Source organism: Parasteatoda tepidariorum, chromosome 5, assembly GCF_982258835.1.
Source record: "Parasteatoda tepidariorum strain Cologne lab strain chromosome 5, Ptep-v5.0, whole genome shotgun sequence".
In the NCBI taxonomy this organism is placed as follows: Eukaryota; Metazoa; Arthropoda; class Arachnida; order Araneae; family Theridiidae; genus Parasteatoda; species Parasteatoda tepidariorum.
The window spans coordinates 37,225,980-37,251,415 of record NC_141759.1 but is presented as its reverse complement, the minus strand read 5'-3'; the positions used below and the strand labels follow the sequence as shown (position 1 = coordinate 37,251,415).

The following is a 25,436-nucleotide window of genomic DNA, read 5'->3' as shown; positions in this document are numbered from 1 at the left end:
TCGAAAATAACTAAAGAAAACTTTAAAATTTTTATTTACTACTTTTTATGAAACGATTTTACAATGATCGAACGATTTTTAATTTTATGACCCTATTACTTTTAAGATGCGTAAAAATAGATAATTTTAAATATGAAAAAAAAGTATTCAAACATATATGTAAAAAGTTCGGTGAATGGAGGAATACTTAGAAATAAATGTGACTTAAAACACGATTATATTCGCAAAACTATTCTAATGTTTCTAATAACATCTATGTAAATACCGTTTTTAATCAAATGAATAGAATTAGAAGAATATGTAGTAATATTTATTTATCGACAAAACAAATAGACAAATTCTTTCAAAATTTGATTTAAAAAGACAATGGATATCCAACTAAAGTAGTTAAATTCTATATAATTCTATAAAATCATTGAGTTAATAGTATATTATAGTAAGTAAATTTACAAAAAAACTTGTTCGTTAATTTATGTAAATTTTACCAAGTGAGAATCCATTTCGGGCAAATCCATATCTAAAATTATGTGCAAAACAGGCAATTCTTGTTTCATTCTCCTTTCTATTTTATTTTTTTCTTAAATAAAAGTTCATTTTCAGAATTTGTCAACTTCTTTAAATTATCCAGTATAATATTACCTTGCGCACATCCATTTTCGGGCCCATCCTTGGTAGCTAACAAATCAAACGCACTTCAGTGCTGCAGTAAGAACGCAGTATAAAACAAAACCCTTCTATTCACGCTTTTACCTAAATTTGCGATTCTGTTTTCATACTTTGGAATCTGGCAATCTTGTTACGAAAATATTTTCAATCATTCTTGAAAAATTTCCCGTTCATGTAAGTTCATTTGAATTCGCTACTCGGTTTAAGGATTTCGTTTTATGTTTTATTCTGTTTTTTTTTTCTTTATATTTTATTTTATTTTCTGTTTTAACGCGATATTTTCACTTAATGGGTTCTATTTTATTTGTTGTAAATGTTTTTTTTAGTGCTCCTCACACTATTGTATTGATATATTTTGCTTTTGCTATATTGATACAGTATTAGAAAGCACTCATTTTCGCGGATATAATTGTGTGAGCTGATGAAAGGATTATATCTTTCATTTTCCGGATTTTTATAAATTTTTTTCTCCCTTTTTTGGATTTTTAATATTATTATTTTTATTTATATATATATATATATATATATATATATATATATATATATATATATATATATATATATATATATATATATATATATATATATATATATATATATATATATATATATATATATATATATATATATATATATATATATATATATATATATATATCAGGTTGAGTAAAAAGTTTTCCGCCAAAAAAATACAATCCTGTAAAATGATAAATAGATAGAAAATCAGCAAAGTTAATGAGGATAGTAATCTCCATTCAAATCAACAATAGTCTGCCAACGTTTTGGCAACTTTTCAATCCCTTCTGCGAAGAACTGGGAGGTGCGCGAGTCCAGAAAGCGATCAACCTCATTTATGACCTCGTCATTTGAACGGAAGATTGCGCCATCAAGATGCAACTGCAAATGTGAAAGCAGATAGTAATCTGAAGGTGCCATGTCTGGACTGTATGGTGGATGTTGCATCAAATCCCACTCCAGTGTGTTGAGGGTCCAGCCGGTCATTGCACTGACATGTGGCCGGGAGTTATCTTGATGAAAGAGAACCACCTTCCTTCTGAACTCGTTTTTTCGTTTTTCGTGAATGGCATCGCTAACTTTGATTAGCATATTGCTGTATATTGTACTGTTGATAGCCTGCCCGCTTTTCAGGTACTCCTTGTAGATAATTCCACGACAATCCCACCAGATACAGAGAAGGACCTTCTTGTTAGTTAGCGTTCGTCTTGCAACCGAACCTGCTGATTCCCCGGGTGCTGACCTACCTCCTTTACGGCTAGTATTGTTGTAGTATACCCATTTTTCATCACAGGTCACAATTCTGTCCAGAATGTTCTCTTTCCTTTGATCTCTGAGCAGAACCAAACAGGCTGCTTTTCTTTTGCTCTTGTCTTCAGCAGTCAATTCGTGAGGCACCCAGCGGTTCAACTTAAATGTTAAATTTATGCGTTTGAAGGCATTTACTATTGTTTTTTGGCAAACGTCAAACTCTAACGCAATGGTTCGTGTTGAAACATTTCTGTCTTGATCAATAATTTGCTTTAATTGGTCACAATCAATCTCAATAGGGCGGCCAGAACGTGGTTCATCTTCAATGTTGAAATTTCCACTATTAAACTTTCGAAACCAAACTTTTACTGTATCATAAGAAACAGTATTGAAACCTAAACTTACACACGTTTTCTTGTGGCATTCAGTTGCACTGAGTTTATTTCGGAACTCATAGTAAATAATCGTTCTGATCTGCTTACGTGATAGCTCCATTTCAAACACTTTTCTGGTGCACAAAATGATAAAGTTTTGACAAACAAATTACACAGTTGTGTAGTTCCAACTTTCAGCTTTAAAATGCAAAAGCCCATTTCTGAATAGGTTAACTACCACGGGAATGGCTGCTGCTGGCACGGAGGTATCTCCCCTTGGCGGAAAACTTTTTACTCAACCCGATATATATATATATATATATATATATATATATATATACACTTGATAACTTGATAATATCTTACAGATGGAGAACACATTTAAGGACTTAGAATTTGCTAGACTCTACAAATACAAGTAAGCTAATGTTTTTTTCGGCTACTACTTATAAAGAAAAAAATTCAACTATCCTTTTTTTTTAAATATATGATCCATATTAAAAATTTATTTTAAAGTAAGAAAAATGAGACTATAAAGGGTTTTTTAAATAATTTCAAAAATGCCAAAAAAAAAATTCTTAGTTGTTTGTTGACTTTTGCTATAAAATTAACTTTTTATGATATTTTGTCATTATTTTCTTACTACGAAAAATGTTGGTAGTAAACGTTCCCAAAATACACATTTCTGTTTTAATGAAAAATAAACAGTGGTAGCAAAGCCTGATTTTTATATAACATCGATATGTAAGCTTTGAGCAACAATATGGAAAAGCAACATTAAAGCTGTTGCTTTTTCATATTGTTGCTCAAAGTTTTCGACAGCTTTGGAGAATATGCATGATATATTTTTGCTAAAAAGGAAAAAAAAAGAAAAATAATGCTTTTGATTTCTTTTAATCATTTATGATATTTTTCAGTTTCAAAGATGATGTTATCAACTGTTTGATATGGCTGCAATTTAATAAACCATCGGAGTTTGATTACAAGCGAATACCAGTGGCAGCTTTTGACGATGGTTTACTTCTTCCAGGATTACAACTGAAAGCAGATAAAATAAAAGAAGGTAGTTTCTTAATTAAATTTATGTTTACATATATGAAGCGTTTTGCAATGGCCACATTTTCTTAATATATGTTGTAAGAATTTTCACCAAAAGTTGAAAAGTTTGTAATTAACCCCTTGGGGACGAGTGATTCAGAAAAACATTCGTACAAAATCAGAATCAAGTTGTAATGAAATAAAAAACGGTAATTTAAATGTAGTCGTTGCTGATTTGACAGACTTACTTTGCTTTTACTTTAAATATTGTTAGTTTAATCATATATATAATCAATGTTAATTCAAAGTATAACTAAATAGTTTTATTTTGAACAAAGTAATGGTGAATTAAATAAATCAAACAATTACAACTCCGCTCACAAATAAAATGCTAAAGAAATACTTTGATTACCAGTTTTATCTTTTTACCCTGATTGATACGGTTTTATGCTGTCACGAATTTGTGACAGTTGGCGCGAAAGGGTTAAGCGAAAAGTAAAAACATAGATTTCGAATTCTGTCGAATAAATAGTGAGTAAGACGTGGTGAAAAAAATGAAATCCTATTTGATTCCTTAAATAAATTAAGAGGTATCTAATAATTACCATTTATCTATACACTGCCTCTTCTGGCACTCAAACTGGTTCTGATGCTTTCACCCCTTATTTTTTTGGTAGTGATTCGTTAGATTTCGATTTCGTCTTCCTGTTTCATTCATTTGAATATTGATTTGTTATTATTGTTTAATATGTATTCTTATTTGAATTCTTATTTTCTTCACAAGGACAACATGCTCCAACATGATTAACAATGATTTTAAATACAAACTCTGACAAGATATTATACATTTTGTTTTCGTCTCATGCATTACAAATATACAATGATTGTTAATATTATTTTATTAATTTTTTTGTACTTTTTATTGGACGGTTTTTTTTTTGACGCAAATTAAGGTAAATGCCTAAATTTGAGGGGTTTTGTATTAAAGTGCGTCCTTACTGCAGAACTGAAGTGCGTTTGATTTGTTAGTTACCAAGGATGGGCCTGGGATAATTTACTGGATAATTTAAAGAAGTTGACAATTAATAATTTTAGAAAATTATCCTTTATTTTAAAAAAATATATATATAAAATGAATTCATGTTTCTTTATTTTATGAAAAAATGAAGCATCGATACCACGAATTCTATCAACATATACTATTGATGCTATTCGATTTTATTTAAAAAATGTATCGATACTTTTCGACATTTTAGTGTATAGATGGCAAAATTCAGTAAAGATAATGATATAGGTATAAAAAGATGTTTTAGAGAGTAACATTTTGCTTTATGCATAAGTAACTGGGTTTGGTCAAAGTCAAATCAAATAAGGAATTTGTAAGAAGTTTATAACTTATTGTAATTATAGAGAAAAAAGCAGGACACAATCATTTAACTAATCAAATAATTACCATTGAAACTACATTTAACTTAACAACAGGGACAGTGCAGAAGAAAAAAAATTATAAATTATAATATATTTAACACTGTTTTAAGTCTAATAAGTATCGATGATAAAGAAAGATAGCAAATTTGATATTTTTTCAAAAAGTGATACTCTTATCACAACAGAGTGCCTAATTATCACAGTAAATAGAAAAATAATTTATCCTTTTTTCTTTTCAGTCGAAGGAGAAAAATTGAACTTATGCTCTGGACAAGAGCATGATCCATTCTGTGGAGCCACGAAATGTGACAAAGGTGAATGCAAGTGCTCTGAGGGATACAAAGTTGTTGACTCAAGCATAAGAAAGTATGGTGATGTAACTCTATTCAACTGTGAAGGTAAACTTTGACTTGTATGATTAAATACATATTGTAACCTAACAGGGTTCCGCAATCAATTTTGTATATATATATATATATATATATATATATATATATATATATATATATATATATATATATATATATATATATATATATATATATATATATATATATATATATATATATATATATATATATATATATATACATACATATATATATATATATATATATATATATATATATATATATATATATATATATATATATATATATATATATATATATATATATATATATATAAGTTAAAAGAAAAAAATACATTCAAAATAGGTAATTGTTATAGTTTAAATTACAGACTTAAATTAGGATTCAACCATTCAATTTGTATCCCATCTTTCATAGGGTGACTGTTGAAACTCAGAGCCTGCATAAATGGATAGAAAGTCGTTTATAGACTTCATCCTTTCTTCATACATCCTTTCATAATTTTAAAATCTACACGTATTGCCTGCACGTATTATATATATATACATAATATCGATGGTATACTTAAATTAGAGTTCAGTTCAATATGTTTCAATTTCGTTCGTTAAGTGTATGTTAGCCTCGAAATTCTATAATCTCTCTAGCTATTATATTGAATGCCTGGCAGTTTTAGGCAAAGTATGATTTATAAGAATTATACCATACTTTACATAGTAATTCTATGGAATATTTTTTAAAGTTTTTCATTAATCAGTAGACATTTTCGTGTACGATGAAATAAAATATCGATTATTTCATACCTTTCCGTTCGATTTCATGAATTGAAAGTGGCATATACACTATGTATGATTAGCTTATCTAGTTTGCAATAACAGCATAACAGCAATTTGCATAAAATGATAATTAACTTCACGTAGAATCTAGCACTTTAGGCATTACTGCTAGACAAATCTTAAAATGCGTCAAATCTTTTATTTGAATTTTTCTTCTTCTTCAAAATAGGTGGTTTAGAGTTATATAGGGTCAGTGTTATACTTACGAACTAATCTTTTATTAACTTAGATGTAAATACAGGTAAGGTATCTAAAATTGATTATGCCATACCTGCCAACTCTTCCGGATTTTCCGGAAGATTTTATTTTCATATTTAAAGTGGTAGTAAATATATACAATTTTTTATTTTATAAACTTAATTTTTAAATGATTTTGATCACCACTATTCTTTCAAAAATTAAGCACATATATTAATATGCAGTACTATCATGGTTGGCAACTTAAGTTTTTTCAAATGCAACGTATTTGTTTGCTTAAAATTGAAGTTTTAATTCCATTTTAATACCACTGAGAAAAATGATAATGGAAGGGATTAAAAGTTGGCAGGTATGTTATGCTGTATATAGAATGGAGATGAATAGATAATAGTGGTAAGTGGTGGTAACGTGTGGCATAAACTATACCGTTTGCTATCTAATATCTTCTAATTATATAAAGGATAATGCTTTGTTTATTCTACATATTAAAAGTGGATGAATAGATATTTGTGGTCCTTGCGTGTGACTTCAACATTACCGTCACGCTATTATGACTGTCTCCTATTCATATGGTATATAGCAGAGATGCCAACTGCTCCGGACAAGCCAAAATAATAAAAAAAAAACGGTAAATAACTTCAAAGTAAATTTGTAAATCTTTAACTACTTTTACTTGCGTTTTGAAGGATATAGCATGACATAAGTAATTTAACATAAAGTGGTGAATTTTATAAGAATAAGAATTATTTAGAAATAGTGGTGGATAAAAATCTACTAAATTGAATTTATTAAACCAAGAATCACTATTGATAAACTACCACGTTAAAATATTTATTTGCTGTCCGGAGCAAGTTGGCATCTCTGATATAGTATTGCAATTATACTGTATATGACTGAGTGATAAACTAATATTTATGTTCCTGTTATGCGGAATAAACAATGCTTTCTGCAGAATATCTCTTATTCACGTATATAATACTGTGATTATACTAAATAATAAAAGAAGCAGAACAGATATTTTTAGCTATAGCATATGGTCCCAACACTGTCATAGGAGATTGTATTTCCAATTCTTACGGAGGATATTACTGTAGTTATACTATATTTGAATTGGAGATGAATAGATATTTTGGGTCGTATTATTTTATATAAACAATGCCTTATACAGCATATTTCTCAGTATAAGCATTATAGTACTGCAACTATACAATATATGGAACGAAGATTAATAGATAGTTTTGATCATAGCTCGTGCATACACAAAGCAAATTTTTTTGTTGGGTGAGCAAAGTTTATAGTGCGCCAACAAATCATATAGTTAGAAATAAAGATCAAGAATCGCAAGAATTTATATCCATACGCAGAGATGCCAACTTGTTCCGGACAGCAAATATATATTTTAAAGTGGTAATTTATCAATTGTGATTCTTGGTTTAATAATTTGAATTTAGTAAATTTTCATCCACCACTATTTTTAAATAATTCGTAGGCTTATATAATTCACTACTTTACTAGAGATGCCATCTCGCTCCGCACAGCAAATACATATTTTAAAGTGGTAGTTTATCAATTGTAATTCTTGGTTAAATTAATTCAATTTAGTGTATTTTCATCCACCACTATTTTTAAATAATTCGTAGGCTTATATAATTCACTACTTTACCAGAGCCGCACAGCAAATATATATTTTAAAGTGGTAGTTTATCAATTGTAATTCTTGGTTAAATTAATTCAATTTAGTGGATTTTTATCCTCCACTATTTCTAAATAATACGTAGGCTTATATAACTCACCACTGTATAGTGCTTATGTCATGCTATAACTTTTAAAAAGCAAGCAAAAATTATCAAATATTTGCAAAATTTACTTTGTATTTATTAACCGTTTTTTTAAAAATTATTTTGGCATGTCCGGAGCAGTTGGCATGCTATATCTTTTAAAAAGCAAGTAAAAATAGTAAATATTTGCAATATTAACTAAGTAGTTATTTACCGTGTTTTTAATTATTTTGGGGTGTCCGGGGCAGTTGGCATCTCTGCAAACGCATTTCTTTCAAAAAGTACTGTGTTTACTGAAGTTAATGAGAAGTAGTGTATATCCCAATAATTAAAATATGAGAGTCTTTACTGTTTTATTGTTTCATGTAGACGTAAACGAATGCAACGATGGGTCACATACCTGCCCTCAGGAAACCACTTCTTGTGTCAATACTGAAGGAAGCTTTTACTGCAAGTGTCTTCAAAACTATAAGCTGAAGAAAGATAAAGTAGAAGATAAGAATCAGGAAGGATGCATAGGTATGTAACAGATGCGAACATTTCGTCTTCTTACAAAGTAGTTTCAAGAGTTTGTAATTTAACTACAGTCAAACCTCGCTATAGTGAACCTTCAAGGGACCAAAGTTTCGGTCCACTATAACTGGGAGTTCACTATATCCGTTACGCAAGCAATTTAACTTTATGGTTCCCAAACTCCTCCCTTTTATTACACATTACTCAAATAAATGATTGAAAAATATTATGTAGTAGCAAAAAAAACTCTTCGTCTTGCGTACAAAAAAAAAATTGTAATCTTTAGCTGATGAGCAATCCTGAATATCAGATATGGAAACACTTCCCGACTCTCAGATCTTGAATTTCTGTTATTCCGCTTTTCAAACCTGTCTTACCTGCCATTCGAGCACATAAAAGTAGTCTCACAAAATCGCCTAGTAAATTCATCGACATTTGTCCAGATACTGGAAGATTGCGGCTTCTTCGAATGTTGACAACATCCTTGTTCAACATCCTTGCGATCTGCTTTTCTCAACTTTTTTCTGCTATCTAATTTTTTTTTCATGAGCAGAAATTGTCTATTATTCCAGCTATTACAAACTGTAGATTTGGAGAGTTTATATTCCCTGAAAATATCAGTTTGATTACATCCATTTTAAATTTTTCTGATCATGCCCATTTTATCATCAATGGAGAACGTTTTACGTGTACTACTCGCCATAGTTGAATTTGAGACACTGGTTTGCAGGCTTTTTTTAACTGAACTGAGAGCAAAAAGGAGTTGAAATGAGGTCCTTATCAACACAGATTAGTGTCCAACCCTTTGACGAATAATGAATAATTACTCATTCCCTCTGACAGAAAATGCATATTGATCCCACTGACACCTTACAGGTGCATCATCTACCTGGGTTGGAAACATCTGCTTGGCAGGTTTAGGGATGGGGAAGTGAGATAAAAGAATGAAACAAGAAAAATACTTATCTCTACATTCCCCTCTATAGATGGTTTTAAAAGTCGGTATATCTATTTATTTTGAAGTAGAAAATTCAAAATTATTCCAAAAAAATGAAGAAAAAAATCAGTCAAAGACAGAAAAAAGTTCATTAGATCCAACTTCTTCACTTTTTTGGTTCACTATATCCACAAAAAATAACATTATACGCTTATAGCAAGGCACGGGAACGAACATTTCGTTCACTATATCCGGGAGTTCACTATAAACCGTGTTCACTATAGCGGGGTCTGACTGTATTAGTGTTCCAATGCCTGAAATATAAAGCGCACCTTTAACTTCGAGCAATCTTTGTATTGTGGTTAAAAATACTTATCTGTTCTGTGAATTAAGCATAAAATTATTTATTTAGTTTTTTGGATATCTGAAAAATCAAGTCAATATAATCAAATAATTAACAAATTTGTCGATGGAAGGAACAAATATTGCACTTTAACGATACCGTTAATGTGCTCGTTATTCCGACTACTACGATCCGGCATCCACGTAATGACCTGTGTGTATGAGAGTTGTATTTAACTGGCATGAAGTGTATTTAGCTGGCCTCCACATGACGATCCGAGTCTACGATTGTAATATTTATCCCGCATCTACGTAATAACTTGTGTGTATGAGCGTCGTATTTTGCTGGCATCCACATGACGAGCTGAGTGGACGAGCGCAGTAATTAGCGGCCATCCACGTAATGACCTGTATGTATTGGTGTCGTATTTAGCTGGCATACACATGACGATCTGAGTGTATGAGCACAGTATTTAGCCGGCATTCACGTAATGAACTGTGTGTATGAGAGTCGTATTTAACTAGCATGAAGTGTATTTAGCTGGCCTCCACATGACGATCCGAGTCTACGATTGTAATATTTATCCCGCATCTACGTAATAACTTGTGTGTATGAGCGTCGTATTTTGCTGGCATCCACATGACGAGCTGAGTGGACGAGCGCAGTAATTAGCGGCCATCCACGTAATGACCTGTATGTATTGGTGTCGTATTTAGCTACCATCCACATGGCGATCTGAGTGTATCAGCGCAGTATTTAGCCGGCATTCACGTAATGACCTGTGTGTATGAGAGTCGTATTTAACTACAACCACGTGAAACTATTTAATAACCATTAATACCACTAAAAGCATAATTTGAATGTACTAATTATGTTTTGGAAGTCGATTACGCTTTTATTTATAATATTTTCAAGATATCCAAATGCATTGTCAAACAACTCTTAAATAAGGAAAAACGAACATCAGTTTATCGACATGCAATGTGCTCACTTCGTTTCGCGGTGCACCGTTTAGCCGCGTCACTTGAGCGGAGCGGACTTTCGTAACGAAAGATTAAAGAAATGTGCTGACAAAATCTGCAAATTTAGTATTATTACCACTGAGAAAAATGATCTTTAAAAAATGTAGAGGTTTGCAGCTATGAATTAGGAGGATACAATATGGTTTTGACATTCGTTTATTTGTCTTTTAGACGCATGCAAGGATCCAAATCCTTGCTCTGATGGACAATGTTCGCTTACTTCGGGTGGCATGGTTGACTGCAGGTAAATTAATTCAATATTCAAATTTTTATGATAGCAAGTTTTTGAACTTGTAAGTTACGAATCACGGATTTAACTTGAAATAAAACAAAAGAGATGAAAGCTTATAATCAAACTTATTCGTTATTAAATTTTATCTTTGATTTTGTTGCATATCCCTATTTATAAAATATTAAACATTTAAATATTTCAGTAATGCCTTTCATTTTGTTTAAGCAATTTGAAACAACTATTTTTTATTTCATTTAAAATTAATTTTACTATTACCGCAAGGCCCTTGTGAAAAAAATATTGAAAAAAGATTGTAAATTGGAAATATTGCAGAAAAAACATCGGAAATTTTACTATATCATTTATATGCCGGCCAGGTGGCCGAGCGGTTAGAGCGCCTGACTATGCGAAACCAATGACTGCGGGTTCTAATCCCGCTCTGGGCATGAATGTTTCTCTCTTGTGTTTACTCTGTTGTGTGCGATGTGTGAATGTGGCCCACCCTATGAACGGGTTTGTGGCAGTGTGGCGTGGGTAATGTTGCTCGCCTCCGTAACTTTGGTTCACAGGTGCTCACTGGGTAACGTGAAATGAGTAACAATTCCGGCATCTTCTTAGGCGAAGAATAAAGTTCAGTGCCTGCCATTTGAAAAAAAAAACTATATCATTCATTATCATAAATAATGCACTAAGATGGTGATATTATTAGTAGTTATATGCTATTACAGTTTAAAAAATTTATTTTAAAAATTACGTTTTTCAAGTAGACTAAAAAAAGATAGAAAAAATTTAAAAATTTCGTTTTCAAAGTAAACTAAAAATGGAAGAAAAAAATATTTTGTTGGAGTCAGTTTTAATAATTTTAATTTTGTTGAAGAAATTAGGGCGTCTAATCACTTTTTAAACAGAGACAAGATTCGGAGTTGATAAAATTTTGTTACAGAAATTATACACTCTGAGTTTTTCGTTTCAGTTCTTAAAAAAATTTACTTTATTCCACATTTTCCACCTTGGAAAATATAATTTTTGTAATTTTTTTAATTTTATTTATATACAGTTAATGTGTCTGAAATCTGTCAAAATTTCTATTTGTGATCAATTTAACTTGCGCAAACTAGGAAATAAATATAATTTGTTTTAGCATCAGTCACAAAACTTCAACTGAAATGAGCACTCTAGTTAATCAGAAAATTATTTAAATTTAATTTATAAAAAAATTGATTTGGGGATAAATTGACTATGAAAATAATGCTTGAGAATATTAACTTGTCAGAAAGGATTAAACATAAATTTCAAAATTCTAACTAAAAAACGTGAAAAATAAATTAAAAAAACAACTAGTAAGGTACTCATACTTCGAAAACAAATTTTTCCACGAAAAAGAATGTATTCAGAAGTTTGGTACTTTTCTATCTAATTAAAAAAAAAGGAGGAAATCATAGTTTTTCCTATAAACAAACTTACAAACTACTACTACTTTTCAAATAAATTAAAGTTGATTCATTATAAACATTGCGCAAAAAAATGAACATTTAAATCATTTTGATCAAATAATCAGATTTTAACTTATTAGGATGCAATCCTAATAGCATGACTCTTTAACTACAAATATACTACTTAATTTGAGCAGACTATCATTGTTATAGTTAAGAAATCAGATACATAAACATACTTTCTGTGACGAAGTAGAAATATACTTTTTTTTACGAAGAATTATTATCTTAAAAGGTATTTTATTTTATTTTATTTTATTTTATTTTATAACCGTCGTTGAACAGTCGACCCAATTCTGGGTTTACGACTACCAATGTTCAACTCCGCATCCTTGTAATTTTGATCCCAATCCAGGAGACAAGGGAGCTCCTGGATCAGTACCCTGAGAGGTATTGATTTGTTATGGGAACATGGAGGACTTTGAGACCCGACAGATTTAACGTGCATCAGCTACCATTTCCTAGGCGGGGAATCTTTGGATGGCGGGGATCGAACGCACGATCTCTTCGACATGTGCCCAGTGCCCTACCAACCAGACAATCCCGGCCTTCTAATCTTGAGGGGTAGCCGTAATCGGGAAAATATGAATGCAATAGTTTTGCCAGAAGTGCGGTCGTGAGTTTGAACTCTTTAATATTAATTTTACTGTGTTCATGTATTTGAAATTATTTAAGCAAATATAAAAACTGATGCTTTCAATTATAATATGGGAGAGTCGTGATGGCTCAGGGGATAGAGCGTTTGCCTTTCAATGAGGTGAAGTGGGTGCGAATCCCAGCAATGGCTGGTCAATACAAATTTCGCATCCGGCTTGCACCGACGCAGTGCTGGCGTGAAATATCCTTAGTGGTAGACGGATCATGGGTTAGAGTCCCTTTACTATCAGGCTGACCGTGGGAGGTTTTCATGGTCTTTCTCTCAAATGCGGGTTAGCTCAATCAGAAGAAATCCTCCACGACGGCAAATTTCTCCCAATAGCCTGGTCGGTAGGGCGCTGGGCCCATATCCAAGAGGTCGTGGGTTCGATCCTCGCCGGCCGAAGACTCCCCATGTAGTAAATGGTGACTGATGCACGTTATATCTGTCGAGTCTCAAAGTCCTCCATGTTCCCACAACAAATCAATACCTCTGGGGGTACTGATCCAGGAGTTTCCTTGTCTTCTGGATTGGTTCAAAATTACAAGGCTACGGAGTTGAACGTAAGTAGTCGTAAACCCATGAAATTGGGTCGGCTGTTCAACGACGGTTATAAAATAAAATAACATACTTGATCCAAAGGAAATGAAATGAAAAAAATTTAAGATTTGACAGTTTATTAGGGAATCATAAACTGTTAAACTTGTCTGGAAAAAAGACCACGTCTGGTCAATGTGTTGCCCACTGAAATGCACCAACGGAATTAAATTTGTGGTACTGAAAAATACCCATTTTGTTAATTTTGTTTCAGAATTCTATTTTTTTTAAAATTTTTTCAAATTTAATTTCTTTTTCGTGACTTTTTTTTCCAGTATATTTGCTTCAAATATTGAACATTCATCCATGGTTGAAGAAAATTTATTTTTCCCTAACGAAATATTTGTTTATATAAACTCTCGCTTTGGTGGAGGTCAATCAAAAGTAGCGAAAAAAGGAGGCAGATAATGTGATTTCAGATATAATTCTTAAAATTTTGGAGAAATTAAAAATAAAATAAAAATTAACTAAGGGCGATAAGAAAGGGCCGTTCCTTATTTAAATTGTTCTAAGTTCGGTCCACAAGTAAAATCATTTCTCATTTATTTATTATTATTGAGTTACATATTCTGTGTTTTATATGAAACTTTTTTTTCAAGTTCAAATGATTGTTTTTTAAATCCAGGTAATCGTCCATTTCGTTGCAACTAAAATACTAACAAAATATTATATACAACTACAATAATGGTACATTTTAAAAACAAAATATTTGCGTTTTTTAAGAAAATATGTACGTTTAAGGAGGGGGGACAGTGATAAATAAGAAGCAATTACGGGGGTTGGTGAGTGGGGTGAGAAGGGAATGGAGCCTCCTAATAATATTAAATAATTATGAAGATAATGCGGGAAATCATGGTCAGAATGTTATTCTATCATAAATATTATTCTTTTAATTAAATATTTTATCTCCTCTTTATGCCTTATTACTTAAAATGTTGTCTTTTTTTTAGTTGTAAAGTTGGTTACTCTGGCTCTTACTGTAATAAAAAAGACGTAGCTTTAGCAGGTAAAGTATTTTGTTTTGTAACATACGGTTATTTTGTTTAAAAACTAACAATGAATGAACACTTCTCAGAAATGAAAAAAAGTTTAAAAAAAGTAAAAGCGCTGAAACAATGTTATAAATGGAGTTGCCGACTTGATCTCATTTATAATTTTAAATAATAGATAAAACCTTCATATTTATATGAATGTCAGAACTATGAAAACCTGTTAATTATATTGACTGTTTTTCTATTCTCTGAACTATTATATTTTTAACTGATTGAGATGGATCACTACGAATTAAGACACCTACTTGATCGATTTCACAAATGTTTCGATTTCAAAAATATACAAAACAGAAGTAACAGTCGAAAAATCATCAATTTCTGCACATTGTTCGAATCTTAGGCATAAATCCAATTTCGACAATGCCACCCCTGTCACATCAATTCAGATTGATGCCTTGATTTAACTTAACCTTGATTTATTCATATGAATATGTTCCTTATGATATTAGTTCCTTACGAATCCTCCATAGCTCGTGGAAATACATTTTACTCTGATTTGCATCTCTCAGCCACGTTGGGTTTACTTGCTTTTTTTTAAATCGTTTTTCTCTCTCGGGTAATGAGATTTTTCTATTTTTATTTCTCACCTTTATTATTACATTTATATTTCTGCAGTAGAAATAAATAAAATCTTAAAAATATATTTAAAATATAAATGTGTGCTTGCAGAACAGTACTTCATCAGGGGACACACTGCCTGCAAACACACAGGAGCCTTTCTGTTGTTAATGGATTAAACCAAAACTAACAGTGCCCCGAGGCCCCTTAATGAAAAGACAAAAATATAACTTTTACCACAATTTAAAAGCACTAAAAATCTGAAAATGAATCACACCTAAAAGGTATAAAATTTAAATCAATTAATGAAACGTCCCCTTCAAAACACAATATAAATAAATGTAAGTAAAATGAAAGTTACAGTTAATAAAAGTAATAATATAAAAATAATTCGAGTCAGTAAGAGAAAACAATCAAGTGCAGACGCCTGTGTTGGAAAGTCTAATCAATGAGCAATAAAATCTCTAAGTGCTGCCATCTGTTTTGAAAAAATAAATCCTAAAGTTTTCATGTATCAATATTGACTTAGTAAATTGAATTTATTGTATGATTAGATTTATATTTCTACGTTATATAATTAAATATGATGGCGTGTTAAAGTCGTGCTAAGTTTATTCACATAAGCTAGAATGCCGATTAACGTGGTTAATTAAATACAACGCTATATCACACATCGAATTTCTTAAAATGTAATTATTTCTCATCTACTTCTTTCACTTAGATTTATTATATACGTACTTTTTTAATAACCGGTACTTTTACCGGTACCGGAGAGTAAAATGGTACTTTTTTGAACTTCAATGCATAATTAGATTATTTATATTCCACTTGGTTTCGTACCTATCTTTGTGTTGAGTAAGAAATATATTGCGAAAGAATAGAAATCTTTGAGAAAGAATCTTCAAAGAAAGAATATTTGTAAAAGAATATAAAATTTGTCTCTTAAGAGAAATGATATTTGACGGTCGTGGCTTACTGAAAATAGGGAGAAAAAACCAGTTGCTAAAGCAAACGAATGCCTCGTTGCAACAACCAATCAGAATAGAAATGCTCACACTACGTCACTTGCAGGTATCCCATTGTCCTCATTTGTAGAAATTTGGAAGAAAATATATCAGATTTAACTTTGAATACGTCAGATTTATTATTAGATTTGAGAAATGCTTATATTTATGTATTTTCTCGGTGCATATAAAGAAATATTAAGGAACGTTTTTAGGTACAAACAAACATAAAATAACTTAGAGTAATAAATTTAATGCTAGATGTTAAAAAAATTATATTTTTAATTCTATGTGATTTATATATTCTAGTCTGTTTTTGTATACATAAAATCTATTATTCCGTAAGTGTCTAATATTTGAATATAGCAATAAAACTATAAAGTTTTCTATTATTTATCTCATTTCTAGTTTTTAGCAATTAAGGAAGAAAACGACAGTTAAGGTTTGATTTTGAATTGAAAAATATTTACATACTATTTTTTTAGGTGCACATAAAAAGACGGTTGTTGTTGGAGCAGTACTTGGCACCATTCTTGGCGTTTTAATCCTTGCAGTTATTGTTTATGTTGTTAAGTAGGTATAACTTTTCTATTTTTAAATGATAGCTAATCAACTGTTATCAAAAACTAGTGGCTAGTATATTTGTGGTAGCCAGTTTATTGGTATTTGGGAAGCTAGAATTACCTTTGCACATAGATTAGATATTTTGTATTTGTTGTAATTGTTATTTCTCTGCTACAGAAAAAATGCACCTCAAAAAGTGTAAATGTTGTGATGAACAGTAAATTTAAAAGAAAAATGTGTTGCTTTAAATACGTTATAAAAGTAACGTTTTTTTTGAGGGTGGGATATTTTCAGTGGGTATAACACATAAAGTTTATTGAATATTAAAAGTCTTCATAGTGCTGAACTAGTCATTTTGAAGTAGTTTTTATGCGATAATGAAATTGAAAGTAAAACAAAAAAAAGTCTCTTTTTAATTTCAATTTTCTCTTATTTGTTAAGCAAAAATTAATACAAAAATTAATAATTAAAAATAATACAAAATATTTGAACTGAAAAAATTAATGTATTATCTTTAATATTAAAATGAGAAGAATTTTTCTTAAAATTTAAATTTTGAGAAAAATTTCAATGGAAGTAGTATACCATATTTTATTAATGTTGACAATGGGTATTGGCCCAGTATATATATATTTCGTCTGCTATACCTCGGCCAGAGCTCTTTCAGTATGCAATGATACAGTTTCAAACTCAGCGGACTTTTTCCCTTTTCCGCACCTGGTGATTATACTGTAGTTGAACACAGACAAAGTTTGCTTCATCGATTTTTTTAAATTTTTCATGCGCAAAATTGTTTGCTCAGTTTATTTAGTTTCTACCAAAGGAAAGTCTAGTTATTTCAATTCCGATGTTCATATTCGATTAGTTATTTCATATTCGAAGCGATGATATAGTTCCGAAACTCAAAGGACTTTTCCCCTTTTCCGCATACTGCTACCTGGTGATTATACTGTAGTTGCACGCAGACAAAGTTTGCTTCATCGGACTTTTTCACTTTTTCATGCGCAAAATTGTTTGCTTAGTTTATTTAGTTTCTACTAAAGAAAAGTTTAGTTATTTCAATCTCGATGTTCGTATTCGATTAGTTATTTCATATTCAAAGTGATGATATAGTTCCGAAACTCAAAGGATTTTTCCTCTTTTCCGCATACTGCTACCTGGTGATTATACTGTAGTTAAAATCAGACAAAGTTTGCTTCATCGGACTTTTTCAATTTTTCATGCGTAAAATTGTTTGCTCAGTTTATTTTGTTTCTTCAAAAGGAAAGTCTAGTTATTTTAATTTCGATGTTCATATTCGATTAGTTGTTTCATATTCAAAGCGATGATATAGTTTCGAAACTCAAAGAACTTTCCCTCTTTTCTTTTCCGCACACTGCTACCTGGTGATTATACTGTAGTTGAACAAAACCACGCACACAAAGTTTGCTTCATGGTTTGATGATGATAGCATCGAAATTTTTTCATTTTTTCGTGATCAAAATTGCTTGCCCCGTTTATTTTGTTTCTACCAAGGGAATGACTAGTTATTTCAATTTCAGCATTTTTTCAATTAGATTGAGATTTGGACATTTATCTTTATTTGGAAGAATCATGAATCGGATTATGATCAATTAAGGAAACATTTGGAATAACTTATTTTAAATTTTGAAGATGTTTCTCATTTCATGTTTGAAGATGTTTCATCTATTTCTAATTTAATGGATTATGATTTTCGTGATTCCTTTGAAACAAACACACAGTATCAATTTACATCCCTAGCAACAATTTTAGTTTGATCTTAGCACGATTCTAAATTGTCTCAACAACAGTGCAATAATATGTTCCAAAAGACCATGACTGGAATATCTAGATTTTGCCCCAATGGATCTAGATAAGGTTGAAAAATTAAAGTTTAAACTGTTATTAATCTGTTATGAATATGTTTTCTTACTTTTTTTTTCTTCTTCCAAAGGCAAAGGAAAAATTCACATTCCGAAGATTTTTCCCCAGCTCCTCGGCTAGATAATGCAGAAATGGTAATTATAAAAAACTAATTAAATTAACATAAAATTAGCCAAAAATAAATAAGGTAGCTTGGCTTAAATCTTAGATTAATTTTTTTTATTTTTTTCCTAAAAGATCTGAAGAATGTAAATTAAGAATTTGCCATAATTGCATATTAATAATACAGAAGAAACTATAAATACAAATAATTTTTATGAAGTCATTACATTATAACTAATTATCAAAATTAGGTTATGTTTTACAGTTTAAATGTTTTACTTTGCTTGCTTTTGCTTGTTGTTGATGCTAAGTTAGTTTGTTTCTGTTAGTTGGTAATGTTTAGTTAGTTTGTTTTGTTAGTTCTTAGTTTTGGTTAAATTTTGTATGAATTGTTAATGTTTTATTTATTTACCTTGTAAAGTTTGTGTTTCTATCCAGAGCTATGGAAGGAATATTACTTTTAAGTAACGATTTATAAATAAAAAGTTTTTTTTTTTTTCATCAAAGCAATAAATAAATAATGTTAGTATATTGGAACACACAAGATAAAAATAATGAGGTAGGTATATTTAAAAAATCTAAAATTGCAAAAATTAGATAAATCTTTTGAAAAGTCTTAAGTATAAGACTAAAAAATTTTTATGATTCCATTTTTAAATTATTTGACTACAAACAATTTCGTGAATTTTACGAGATAGTCATTTTGCATTGAATACATTTGACTATACTCAACCCATGTAGAGCCAGAGCTTTTTGTGCTCATACAATGACCTTGGGAGCAGGCTCAGTCGAGTGCGGAACCTTCTATGTTTAATCCCCAACTATGCTTGATACAAATTTATACGATCTACTGAAGGGATAAAAGGCTGAGGAAAACTTGCCAGGTCTGACTGTAGAACCCGGAACCTGTGTCACGAAAGCACGAGACACTGCTTACATTTGACTACTATTTTACTATTTGTCATGCTATGTGATGCTATTATACTATGGGGGACTATTTGTCACTTATATAATTATAAATATTTTTCTTTTATAAAGTAACGAAACGGGAAGACCAAGTATTTTCTTTTGATCTTCTCTCAATATGATTATATTGAGATGAATACGGAAAGAAAAATATGCTATAATTGGTAGTTAAAAATATGCTGTACGGACAAAATGAGCATAACAATACATTCGATAAAAGCAAAGAATGATAGCAAAAGAAAACAAGTACGTAATGATAATACTAATACTCTATTTTCAGGCAGAGCTTAAGAAGTGTTGGTTTTTAAAAGCAGAATATAATTAATATTGAGTACCTAAAGTTGTAAAATTCGGTTGATAATTCGCGAAGAAGAAATTATATCTAGATATCTGGGTATATGTGCCAGAAAGAAAGTTTTGTAATAAAAAAGGGTACTTTTTTTGTAAATTACTAAGGAAAATACTAGGAAAAAAACTACACTTGCAATGACGTAGAAGAAAAATTACTTATTTTAAAAGGTGTTAGGATACAAGAAAAGGTAATACATTTTAAAAGTAGTGAAGTAAAAGTTAAAATACAAGTAAAGAAAGATGAAAGCAAATATTAGGTGCTTGGGACTTGTACTTTCGTTACTTGTAATGTGTAACTTGTAGCTTTTTATCTAGTGATTGGTTTGATATGCACATAATATGCCATCTTATCTCAATGCTAAAGGGGCTAAACTTAAATATGCTTATTAATTAATGCAAATGATATTTTAAATCAGACATAAAAACATAATTTTTCTGAATAAAGATACAGTAGATTTTTTCGACTGTAAAAACATGGTGGCGGGGAGGTTTGAAAAAGTATGGCCCCAAAACTTTGGGAGTACACTTTTGTCCAGAGAAAGTACCATTTTGCCCCTGATTTCTTAGCTTTAAATATTTGCACAAATATTTTAGCATATTTAAGATTAATTACTGAAATTATTATGCATTTTAGTTTGCTAAAATCCTATCATTAAATTAAAAGATTTTTGCACCGTATGTTGTTACTTGTCACTTGTTTGGTGTATGTTTATATAGTGGACAACGTATTTACTATATATTATTTATATATTATGTACTATATATATGCTATTTACTATGTTGAAAAATTAAAAATTCTTTGTCTTTTATAACTTTCATTCACAGACGGAGAGGAGGCCAATGAGGGGTATTTCGAACAGAGCTTACCAGTGAACCAGTTAAAAAATAACTGTTCATCCTGTACATTTTGTACCATATTTAAAGATAGATTGCATCAGAGTGAGACTGTTTTGAAGAACTGTATAAATATTACCGAATGAATAAGACAAGTCATGACTCCTCCGCTTAGTCATTAAGAAAATAATTTATTCTAGAACTTTTTTTAAACGTTTATTTACAAGTGTGAAATGAACTTATTGTTTTATTTCTAAGGACTTCATTTTAATTGCGAGAGTTGTTTTAAATTGTGTATGAAATATTTTAATAAATGTATTTCTAAGATTTGTATTTAATTGAATTAAATTACAGTTTGTCACTTGCTTGATTGATTCAGAGTGCTCTGTAAATACCACACTTAATATAAATTTTAGAATAATTTTTTAAAAAAGTCAGAAAACTATGCTTTAGAGTGTTACAAAGAAATATGTTGAATCCTTACAGAAGAAGTTGGGACTGAAAACACCAAAATCTATTTGATTGCTCAGCAAAACAGACAGGTGTTGTGAGGCGTAAGTTCGAAACCCATCCATGTATTAATAGAAAATCAAGCTGGTTTTGATAATTTGATCCCACCTTTCTTGCTTTTTTTATGTCAGAAACCTGGTTCAATGAATAAAACATTCGCCTCCTAAAGAGGTGATCTGGGTTTGAATCTCAGCAATGGCTGATTGTTGCGAATTCTACTCCCGACTCACACCTATCATAACGTTGTACCGATCATAATGTATCCCGACTCACACCTATCATAACCTAAATAGTAGACGGATCATGGGTTAAACTCCCCTTGCTGTCGGGCTAGCCATGGGAGAATTTTGCTAATCGTAGTTTTCCTCTCCATGTTACACAAATGCGGATTAGTTCCATTAAAAAGAACTTCGCAATGACTGATTTGTCCCAATGGCTGATCCAGCAGTTCCTTAGTGTTGTAGGTGGGAATCCAATTCACAAGACTACGGAGTTAAACATTGATAATCGTAAACTCAGAAATGGTCCTATTGTTCAACCTCGGCGTTTATGAATAATAATTAACTTTAGGTGTTGTTTTTATTTTTTTCCACGAATATGTATTAATTTGTGATTCATTTATTAAATGATCAATTTATTAACTGCATATGCTCCAAAAATGGAACTTGGAATTTGAGCAATTAAAGTCTGAATAATATTATTTTTCATGTATTTAAAATTTATGCTATGAAGTATTGATTGTTTCATTTAGTATGGTTCTGTTTTCATAATTACGGTATTTTTTTAAATGAATTATGGAAATTTGATACAATTTGTAAAGTTTTTTCCTGCTTGTTATATCATTTACCAAAAATCCAATTCTTATAATACGGCTACAATACTTTCAAGCTTTTAAAGGGATAAAACAACCCTTTGTTAGGTATTGAATTCGAAATTTTATTAAAAATTTTTTTAGTTTAAAATATTAGTTTAAAACTGAATATTTTATTTTTGGAGCATTGGCGTTTCAAGGGTTACTTATACCTTTCAAATGATGCATTGAGTTACGTTGTGTGCATTTCATCCAATTGATATCATGACACTCATTCAAAATAAATAATGATGTTTGAATTGGAAGGTGACATGTTCGTCTCAAAGTTCGATTCGTTTGATATAAATATGAGGGTGGAATTTTCAAATAATGGATGGTACTCTTACATAACAGGATGACAAAGACGGAATACCTAGGAAGTAGTAAGATATGTACTCTTACATACTCTGTGACTTTTTCTTGTTATTTTGGAGAAAAAATTTTTTCTGATAGAGATACGATTTTCAGGGGGCTGTAATACTTTTTTTTGAATTATTTGACAATGATACAGTTAAAATTTAGCATTAAAGTGTTTTTCAATGCGTTCTCAGCAATGTTATTGCATAGATTCTTATTGTTATTGATAGTTCTTCCTTTCTAATTTTTGTGATTTATTTTACCTGTGTGATAAATTTGGTGTCACAGACTGAGTTCTAGAAAAATTTTGTCCTTTTTTTTTATTCGTCTCATTTACACATTTCGTTTTCTTTTTGTCCCATAAGTAAGACACGCATAACGGTACAACAAGTATTGGCTTTGTTAAAAAGATTTTCGGATTCAGTTTGGAAGATATAACTATTTATCAACTTCAGCCAAATGAACCAGGAGTTTTTATATGCACGTAAAACATAGATGAAAATAATTTAGGCCCAGTTATGCCATTCCATATCTGTAGAATATTATTTTGAAAAGTAATATTGACGAAGATGACGTAGAAATCAAATCCTTGAGTCAAGAGCAAATGTAAAACAAAAAAGTTAAAGTCCTATAATGAAAACGAATAATAAAGTGAAATTCGGTGAGCTAACACAACGGAACTGACAAAAAGGAAAGCAATTTTGAAAAATTGTCAAAAACTCATAAATTGTGCTCCTATATAGACGTATTTTAAAAACCATTCCAGAGAATATCGTCAATATTTCGATAATATATAATCATTTCATGCTTTAAAAAAGTTTTAACTGTTAATATATTTCTCAAAGAGATATTTAATATTTTCATGGTCTTCTAAGTGGATATCATTTTGTTCTGACAGAAATTATACACTGGAATGTAGTTGAAGCTATCGTAACCACAATCAGTAGAAAAAATTCACGCCAAAAGCAAATGTTCCAAAAATGGAACGCCGTCAAAAACTCACTTAACGAATGTTTTCACCCAATTTTTTTATTTTATTGTCTTTAAAGGTTCTTTAGTGAATTTATCAAATTTCAAAACTGTTTGATTTAACCTTTCTTAATTCGCCATGAAAACGGTTAATATACAGAGATGCCAACTTGCTCCGGAGAGCAAATATATATTTTAAAGTGGTAGTTTATTAATTGTGATTCTTAGTTTAATAAATTCAATTTATTAGATTTTTATCCACCACTATTTCTAAATAATTAGTAGGCTCATACAATTCCCAACTTTATAGTAATTATGTCATGCTATATCTTTCATAAAGCAAACAAAAATAGTCAAATATTTGCAAAATTAACTTTGTTGTTATTTACCGTTTTTTTAAATTATTTTGGCGTGTCCAGAGCAGTTGGCATCTCTGAATATACAAATGTTTCATACATTTTATTCCGTAGTTACCCGTGGAACAATAAAAATCATCTCCTTACTTTTTATAACTTTCAATTAAACTTAGAAAACAATTACTGAACAAACAACAAATTTTTCATTAAGTAGTACTTTTCGAGTAAAATTAATAAGCATTCAAAATAACGAAGGGTAAAGGAGCATGAATTCCTCGAGAGGAGACAATGATAGTTTTTGCTTGAATTGTGTTTGTGGGGTTTGTTTCAATTGCAGGTTTCAGTAATTTTAGTTAAAACCCTTATCCATGGTTTTAGTTTCAGTGTCTCCAGTTTCGTAATTCTGAACACACTGGATAAAATGCTATTCAATTCAAAGCGTTGTATGGAATAGTTCAAGCGAGACAAAAATGATTTCCTGCGTCAGTATGTGACATTGGATGAAATATGGACCCACTATTATAAACAACTGAATTAAAGACAATCGTATTCTGAGTAAAAAGCAGTCAGTGACACTTTAAATATTATTTTACAACCGTAGTTGAATTGCCGACCCAATTTTTGGGCTTGCGACTACTAATGTTTAACTCCGTATCCTTGTAATTTTGAACCCAATCCAGAAGACAAGAGAACTTCTGGATCAAGTATTGGGCGATAATTTTGCCTTCGTGGAGGATTTTTTGATGGAACTAACCCACATTTGGGTTACATGGAGAGGAAGACCACGAGAACCTCCCACAGTTAGCCAGATTGCAAGGGAACCCATGATCCGTCTACCAATGAAGATATTTCACGTCAGCACTGTGGTCGGTGCAAGCCGGATGCGGAATTCGTATCAACCAGCCATCACTGGGATCTAACCGGTTCACCTCATTGGAAGGCGAACGCTCTATCCCCTGAGCCATCGTGGCTCAGTCAGTGACACTTGTCTAAAATGACCAAAATCTCACTAAGTCACCAGGAAAGGTTATGACATCAGTATTTTGAGACGCGCATGGTATTTTGTTCATCGGCTATCTTGAGAAAGACGAAATATAAAAAGCGAATACTACGTGACATTGTTGAATCGACTAAGTGAAGAAACCTGATGTATGCTTAAGAAGCGGAAAAACTACTCATTCTTTTGTCATGCAAAATAAAAATTTGAATCATTTTTCGGATACTGTTGACATGGTAGAAGACTTTTGTAAAACATGTGTGCAAATAAGAAACTAAAGCAGCGAGCTGTCGTCGATTATTTTTTCTTCCTTTATAACTTAATTTTATTTTTTTATGAGTTTGTGGTTGCGTTTA

General features: G+C 30.8%; 1 protein-coding gene across 3 annotated transcripts in view; it reads left to right on the top strand.

Annotated features, from left to right (window-relative positions):
• LOC107446532 (uncharacterized) overlaps positions 1-21,374 on the top strand; it is a 149,303-nt gene extending 127,929 nt beyond the window's left edge. For 2 of the 3 annotated variants that reach the window (XM_087163687.1, XM_087163685.1), the window contains 9 exons: positions 2,675-2,724; positions 3,224-3,369; positions 5,012-5,170; positions 8,322-8,471; positions 10,939-11,011; positions 14,677-14,732; positions 16,826-16,913; positions 18,859-18,922; positions 21,033-21,374. In XM_087163687.1, coding sequence (XP_087019813.1) covers positions 2,675-2,724; positions 3,224-3,369; positions 5,012-5,170; positions 8,322-8,471; positions 10,939-11,011; positions 14,677-14,732; positions 16,826-16,913; positions 18,859-18,922; positions 21,033-21,080 — 834 coding nt within the window. In that variant the 3' untranslated portion in view covers positions 21,081-21,374. The remainder of the gene's footprint in view (positions 1-2,674; positions 2,725-3,223; positions 3,370-5,011; positions 5,171-8,321; positions 8,472-10,938; positions 11,012-14,676; positions 14,733-16,825; positions 16,914-18,858; positions 18,923-21,032) is intronic. The other variant, XM_087163686.1, reaches the window with a different exon arrangement.
• Positions 21,375-25,436: the final 4,062 nt, after the last annotated feature.